Consider the following 8,134-nt stretch of genomic DNA (forward strand, 5'->3'; position numbering starts at 1 on the left):
GGGCCTTAAAGTCACCTGCCTCGCATGGCCTTATGGGATATTCTTTGTAGCCAAGGAACCTGAGAAATGAGAAAGGCCTACTTTGTGTCTCCAAATCAAGCTACCTACTGTATAACTAGGATGCTTCAGATACTTCCTACTGTAATGAAACACAACTAAGCAGCCATATTTCCTAAAAATTATACAAAGATTCCTTGCAAATCAGACAAAGCATGGAATAGGTCCCTAAATACGACAGCCATTCCTCAGTACCACCTGCCAGCAATCTACCTGCAATCAAAGACAGAGACAGAGAGCACACAAAACAGGCAGAGACACACTGCACCCAAGCCTTAACAACAGCCAAGTTTGGCTAATATTACATCATCATTAACTGTGATTACTACACGATAAGTTGGTTCAAGTGTTTTGACATGTTTTAATTTAGGTTAAACTTGATTTATAGCATGGAGCATGGCCAAGTACAGACCCCTGGGGAGTGGGGATCCCAGTCAATGGAGTACTATAGGGTTATAAGTGGTTAAAATGTGTTGTTGTTGATGTTTTGTTGTTCTTCTTCTTCTTTGTAATCCTCCTCCTCACCCTCCTCTGTCTCTTGCTCTGTCTCTAGCTCTTTCTCTGTCTGTCTGTCTGTCTGTCTGTCTGTCTGCCTGCCTGCCTGCCTGCCTGTCTGTCTGTCTGTCTGTCTGTCTGTCTCCATCCATGCTCCCTCTCACTCTATCATTTCCTCTCTCTGGGTGTGTTGGACTGCACATCCCGGTTTCTATTTTCTTCTAATTTTCTACAGCAGATGCGTGCAAAATTTGCCAGAGAAATCACTCTGAGCCATGACGGAGCTAGTTCACTGGAGGCAATCCATGCCATCTTCTACATATTCAAGTTAATTATGGGCTTAATAAGTCATGAAATCAATTAAAACATGCAGTTTTCAATGTAGCGTTTAGCTTGTTGAAATAAGCAGCATCATGCCCTGGTGGGTAACTGATCTCAGCAACTTCTTCTCATGCCACTATGCCACACAAGAGGCTGGCATAGGGTCAGTTATGGAAAATTGTGAATTTATATAGTGTAGTGTGGGGGGGGGGGGGACAATAGCAAAATCCACTTTCTATCTTTAACCACTTAAACCCCAGCATCCATATTGTGGGGGAAGCTTTTGCTGAAAATAGCCGATTGACAAGGTCACAATGCATCACGCTGCAACGCGTTGTGAGCTTGTCGATCGGCTATTTTCATAATTTAATCATAATCGTCATAATTGTTTCCATGTCCCATGTGTGAGTAATGTTCAAATATTTTCAAACATTTTCAAAAATAGTGGAAATAGCAGATCTACAAGCTTGTAGATCGTCTATTTCCACTATTAAAGTTATAAAATATGTCAGTCATTTCTTTGTATAATTTATGTTATTTGCCATATCTACCCTGTGCAACTTCAAAGCCTATAAAAGCCAAACAGAAATGTATATTTTTTATTCATACATTCCAGTCCACGACAAAAACACAAAACTGAAATCTTTAATCGCAATTATTTGTGTGACAGTCAATTAATCGTCATGTAAAATGTCATAATCGTGACAGCCCTACCCCCCGCCCCCAATTCACACACGCCCCCCCCCCCCCCCCCCCCCCCCCCCCCCGTTCACACCCACGTCACAGGGGGGCGGGGCTCTGCACACAGGTGTGTGCTTCTCAGGTGTAAGGTGTGTAGGAAATGTGCTCCCTGAAAAACGAGTTAAACTGTTGCGTGCCGTTATTTGAGCGCATATCACCGCTCCATAGGTATGGCTCAGAACTGCGTGGGTAAGTGTGCGCCGTTATTCTTCATGGCCATCGCGTTTGACGTGGGGGGACTGGCGGTCCTTCTGGTGGGCATTTTCGCCAATCTGAACGTGGACGGACGCTTCTACGGAGATTTCCTCATCTACACGGGCTCGCTCATTATTTTCCTCAGCCTGGTGTGGTGGATCATGTGGTACACGGGCAACGTGAAGGTGCACTACAACTGCTCGGACCAGGACTGGGCGCTGGAAGCCCTGGACGTTAACTTCACGCACTGGGCGAGGAAAGTGTCGGAGAGGCTCTCCTCCCAGAGTGGGGTGAAAAGCCTGGAAGCCGGCGAGATGAAGAAGAAGTGCAGCAGCACAGAGCATGAGAAAGGGATCATAAATGGGACAATCCCTGCCCATGCACCGTCTCGGATTACCTGGGAAGATAACACCATGTCGGGTTATGACAATAGAGCGTATGATAGGAGCACTGACGGTGGTGTACCCTCTGAGAAAACTGTGGAGTTGGGCATTTTGAATCTGAAGAACTCCTCCGACGTGTCTCTGCAGCAGACTGTGGATGGCAAGGCAGAAAGGCTGCTCTGAAACAAGAGATGGTGGGTATTTCACCTTAAAAACCACTGGTGGTGGAAAAAGTGCCCAAAATGTTGTTAAGTAAAAGTATCAATACTGCAATGTAGAAACACTCTGTTAAAAGTAAAAGTCCTGTAATCAAACTTTAGTTGAGTAAAAGTACAAAGGTATAGGCATAAATATATACTTAAAAAAGTAAAAGTACTCATTGTGCAGTATGTCCCGTTTCACAAGTTATCATATGTATACAAATCTTTTGAAAATAGCAGATCTACAAGCTCACAATGCATTGGGAGCTTGTAGATAGCCAAAGTTTAAATAGGAAGTGGTTAATGTATGTTTTGGAATAATAATCAAAACCTACAAAGTAACTAGTAATTACATTTTTCAAATAATTGTAGTGGAGTAAAAAGTACAATAATTGTCTTCTACTCCATGTATTGGAGTAGAAGTAAAACTATAGAAAATTGGAAGTACTCCAGTAAAGTAAAAGCACCTCAAAATAGTAATTAAGTACAGCACTGGAGTAAATGTACTTAGTTACTTTCCACCACTGTTAAAAAACAAAACAAACAAAAACATCACCTGTCCTGTCCTCACTCACTCCGCCACCTGAATATCTGCTCTATTTTCTGTGCTTTGTATTGTTATAGAAGAACTAGTTGTTGTGTGTACCGACTTTCCCACACATTCCCCTAACCTACTTTTAATGCCCCTGACATCATAACCTGTTGCGTTTCCTGAAAGTATAATGCAAGGCAATGAAATATGTATGACCTGCCAGCAGCCAATGGTCCCACAAAACAACAATAATGGAATGTCATAAATATTCAGTGCATCTACATCCACAAAATCTCACCATGCAGTGGAGTAGGGGATACAGGCTTGCACATTTCTAATGTTTCTATGAAGGCTAATATAATATGGTGTTGTTTTGGTTACCATTACTTGCTCCAGGATTTAAAACTCTTTCATCACTTTGTTGTCTGAGTGTGGTTGGTATGGGAGCAGTCCCTTTGCTCGTCTCATCCTAATCTTAATTATGAAATGTCACATAATGGTCTCACTTGATCAAGTGAAATACACAGCCAAGCCTGTGGAATGTATGATACCTCAGGACCTGATTGTTCACTTGCTCATGAATATCTGTAATAATAATTAATTTCTTTTTTTTTTTTCTTCTGACTGCTGTGAAAAGATCTTCAGTGGCCCTTGGCAGCTTTTAATTAATGGGCCAGGCCATTTCTATTCACCTTCACAGTTCTGCATTATTTTAACCGTCAGTTAAGGATTGCTTATAACTGGGTGGCAAGCCAGAATACCCGTTGGGCTGAAAGACTCGATTACATTTTAATGGAACTCCCAGAGCACTTATTGATTCAATGGAGCAGAATGTTGTAGTCTATGGGTCACCTCACAGAGGCCCCCGAATATGATGATTATATTTGTCTTCTTATGCTCCCCTTAATTTGTTCCTGATACTCTATTTTAATGACACTTAGGTTGATTCATTATTTAACATGGGTAATGATCTCGAACGGGGGGACTTGTTTGAAATGGTCAAATGAACAGACACAGCAGTATAGGCATACATTGTGGTTACTTTAAAATATGATATGGCTTCTACACAAAGGAGCATTTGCACTGCCCTGCACTTAGAAGGCATTAAGTGTTTGATCATTGGACATTCCTCTAACAAGTCTCCACCAAAGGACAACATTGGAAGTGTAGAGGCCACCTGTTATGCTCCATTATGACAATTCAGACATTTATTTAGACGTAATAGTGACTAAGAGTGAATAAATATTGGCACAGTGAACACAACACTTATGCATTTTGACAAACATAATTTCCCCAGAAGACATTAACTGATTGCATTAGCAGTTGAGTAACACAGCCAGATTAGGTTAAAGGTTTTATTTGCTGTTATTACATTACACACTTGCTGCTGTTGTTGCACCAACTGCACTGATATTTGCCTTGTTTTCAGAGGCTCTAATGTTGTCACAAAATCCAATCATAATGCAGAAGTTGTGGGCCTCAAATTCAAATTCAAACAGGCAGTTTGCTGGTATCAAATGCTGACATTTAAAATATAAAATTGAAGAATCAGATAGAAATGGATGCAATTTAACCATGATGTTATTGTCTCCGCCAGGCCGAAGGCATGGCGAGAGAGTATGTTTTACCCTCCGTCCGTCCGTCCGTCCGTCCGTGTGTGTGTGTGTGTGTGTGTGTGTGTGTGTCCGTCCGTCCTTCTGTCTGTTACCAGCTAATCTCCGCCACCGTTGCCCCAGTCGCTGTGAAACTGCACACACACACTCCCTCGATGCCACAGCAGAACCTCTGCCCCAAATTTTTCACATGGGCCTGTTATAGCGCCACCAGGAGGCCGATTTGTGGATATTACTCCTACAGATTTTATCCAAATATCACGCAAATCGGTACACAATATCTCTATAGTCATGTGATCAAGACGGATCTGTCCGATATTTCATATTACATCCTGATTGGCTAAGGTTGGCTTCCAAAGTTGGCAGGATTGGTCCGTTTTGAACAAAATGTCTCAAATCATGAACGCAGCGTGTGATTTCCGTGAAAATTTGCACACACATTCCCACCAGGCCAAGGACGCAATGACCCCCTTTTCACATTGCCCTGTTATAGCGCCACCAGCAGGTCTAATTTAGCAAAACACATTTTTGCAACAAAATGCCTCAAATCATGAATGCACGCTCATTCCCACTAGGCAGAGGAAGAAATGCCACCCTTTTCACATTGTCCTATTATAGCGCCACCAGGAGGCCACAATAACGACGTGACCTGGCGGAGACCTGTGCTCCGAGGAGCACTTTTTCTAGTTTCATTATTTGTTTTTCTCAAGCTGTGATTTAAGAGTTCATTCAGACCAGATCATAATTCTGTAGTGCAGTACGTCTTATCTATTTCCCTCTTGACCAAATTTGGTTGTCTGGTGCCAGCAAGCTACCTACTTCAAAAGGAAATGGATATGCAAACTGATTGGCATTTAGATATTCAGACCTCACTGCTGAATACATAGAAATGTACTCTCTTCAGTGATACTGATTCATTTATTCTCACTAATCCCTCCTTTACTTTGCAGGTGACGTCTGGCTTTCTGGTTTGAAGGATGGACTCCCTCTGCCGTGCTGCTTTCCCCAGTCCCACCAGATGATTTTAACCTTTATAAATGAAAGACTTTTAATAGAGAAGACGATTTCTTTTTCAGGGAAAAGCCCTTCACATGCAATAAACAAAAAGGGCTGTGCACAGTAGATGGAAAGGTCTTCAGTTCCCCATGTATGTTTGTATATAGCAAAATTCTATTTTTATGTGCTGCTTTTTTTGTGACAGTATTTTCCTTTGAATAAAATTTTCATAGAAAACAATGTGGTCATATCTGTGTTTTCATAGAAAACGATGTGGTCATATTTGTTTGTGTGCAACCAGGGAGTGGAGTGGAGACTTACAAAGGCAGGGTATATTAGCATGCACAGTGTACAGCAGCACTTGGCTGCCTGATGTTGGTTGATGCTAGATAACATGTTAACACCCACACAGTGAGTTGTGTAAGGAACAGGTGGGGTCAATCTACAGTAATTCTTCCATTTCCTTGTCTGGTTTCTGTTGTCTGCCACCCCGTCCTCTTTGACTACTTTAAATCTGGCGTCCCTATTTTGTCACAGCCATTATTGGCATAAATGCCCCCCCAAGAAACTAAAACAAATAGCCAAAATAGCAGATCTAGAAGCTCACATCGCATTGTGTTGTGAGCTTCTAGATCAGTTTAAAAAAGACCATGCCACCTGACAGCTGCTTTACACAATGTAAGTCTGCTCTAGCCGGTGCCACAGTGTCTGGTTTTGTTTTCAAACTTTTTGTGCCCAGGTCACACAAAAGGGCAAGTCAAAATCTCAAGCCACACCTGTATTCATATCGGTGCAAAATAGCATCTATATTAACGTGTTATCACTCCGTAAACATTTATATTTACTAATGCCAAATAAATAGTTTAAAATAAATGTACTTTGGGTATAGAATTTTACTCTGTAATTGGAGATTAGTGTGCACAAATTACTGAAATAGTAATTAAACAAATCATAACTTTATATATATTGCAATAATGTGTGGTTGTCTCAAACTCTCAGGATACACCTCTGGACTTGTCTCTGAACACTGTTTAGGAACCACTGGCCTATATCACCCGGCGTGTTGTTCTGCCATGTGTTTATCTCAAAGTATGCATACTGTAGATGTTTCATGTCAGAACATTGACTAATATTTTTTGCTTTCGGGTCCATCTGTGAACCTAAGATAAAGCTTGGATCTATGGGTTCAGAAATGCATTAGGTTTATGAAATGAAGATATGTCAAACAAACATGGCCAGAGGTAGAAGGCGGAACACAAAATCTGTTGTCATCATTGGGGGAAACACATTTCTCCTTTGTAAAACTTCTGCTATGAGAAATATGCATCAGATAGTGGATCCTTCTGAGAGGAATGTGACCTGGCGTCTTTAAAAAAAAAATCAATCCTTCTCATCCGCCTGACAAACGGCACAGAGAGGCAAAGGGAACAGATGCAAGGGAGATTTATTTCATTGTAAACATTTTGAATATGTCGGGACAGATAGATTGTCTGTGAAGGCAGTGAATAATCGCACGAAGGAAGAGAAAACTAACAAGTTGATTCTGCTGAGTAATGGATTATTCACCCTATGTTGGCCGCTGCTTAACTTTCTTCCTAGTTGCGATTCTTTTTGATGCAGCAGGTCTCATTCTGTTCTTCCTCGGCATCTTTGCCCCCTTCAGCTTCTGGGATTTCTTCATCTTCACGGGACCTCTGCTTATTTTCATCAGTTTGGGATTTTGGATCTTCTGGTATCTGGGAAACCTGGAGGGTTCATCTGAGGAGCTGCTACTGCCTTGAAATGAGATTCATAGCTGGAAGGCCATGTAGGGCTCAAGAGACAATCACAGATCAAAATGGCTTAATTTACAGGTACTTTCTGGGCATACAGTATCACCTGAAATTGGTCCAACTTGACACCAAACTTGCCAAAAACAGGTGAAAATTATCATTCTATACAAGCTACTATCAGGTTAATGATTTTAATCGATATGAATTGTGTACAATGAAATCACTCAACCAGCTCTTTTTTTTCTTCTAGGTTGTTTATTGCACAACGTGGCGCCCTGGAGGACGAAACTTGAACCTGAGATGGTTCTTCAGACTTGCCTTGTTCATGAAGTTGGCATGCTTCTATTTTTGCATTTTGTATTTATCTTGTTGCACTTTGCTGACTCTTCTTAAATCAAGTCTTTGTAAAACGAATAATAGGAATATTAAATGTGAATTAATCAGCAACATTATCTTACTGTGTTGTCTCTTTTAAAAACACATACATAAATCAAAAGATTTTATTTGTATTTCTACTTAACAATGACCATGGCCCAGAGGAAAGAATTTTCATGTTTATTTTAATTTCTGTTAAGGCTTTTGAAGAGCTTCTTTGGTGATGTTCCTATTGTGAAATCTGAGTATTGGTTGTTCAAGTCATTCAGCAGAAACCAGTCAAACTGGGTCCATTATCTACTTGGGCAGTGTGCTCTTGTTTTACAACAATGGGTTGTTTCCAGGAGGGAAAAGCAGCTGTTTTCCTGACTATAACATGACACAGCTAGGAGTTTGATGTAATCAAACATTTACCTGCTGTTATTAAAGATTAAACTATATTGACATTGCAACC

At 41.0% G+C, this 8,134-nt stretch overlaps 1 protein-coding gene and 1 long non-coding RNA gene across 2 annotated transcripts; both read left to right on the forward strand.

Annotated features, from left to right (window-relative positions):
• The first annotated feature begins 1,701 nt into the window (after positions 1-1,701).
• Positions 1,702-5,756, forward strand: LOC311060331 (uncharacterized protein). Its single transcript, XM_084078474.1, has 2 exons — positions 1,702-2,386; positions 5,488-5,756. The coding sequence occupies exon 1, from the start codon at positions 1,785-1,787 to the stop codon at positions 2,373-2,375; it is 591 nt and encodes a 196-aa protein (XP_083934600.1). The 5' UTR covers positions 1,702-1,784; the 3' UTR covers positions 2,376-2,386; positions 5,488-5,756.
• Positions 5,757-7,304: 1,548 nt separating this feature from the next.
• Positions 7,305-7,757, forward strand: LOC311059654. The gene is made up of 2 exons (XR_014602183.1): positions 7,305-7,452; positions 7,556-7,757. It is a non-coding gene; the product is annotated as an uncharacterized lncRNA (long non-coding RNA).
• The last annotated feature ends 377 nt before the right edge of the window (positions 7,758-8,134 follow it).

This window comes from Gymnoscopelus microlampas (genome assembly GCF_963454915.1).
Source record: "Gymnoscopelus microlampas genome assembly, chromosome: 14".
Lineage (NCBI taxonomy): Eukaryota > Metazoa > Chordata > Actinopteri > Myctophiformes > Myctophidae > Gymnoscopelus > Gymnoscopelus microlampas.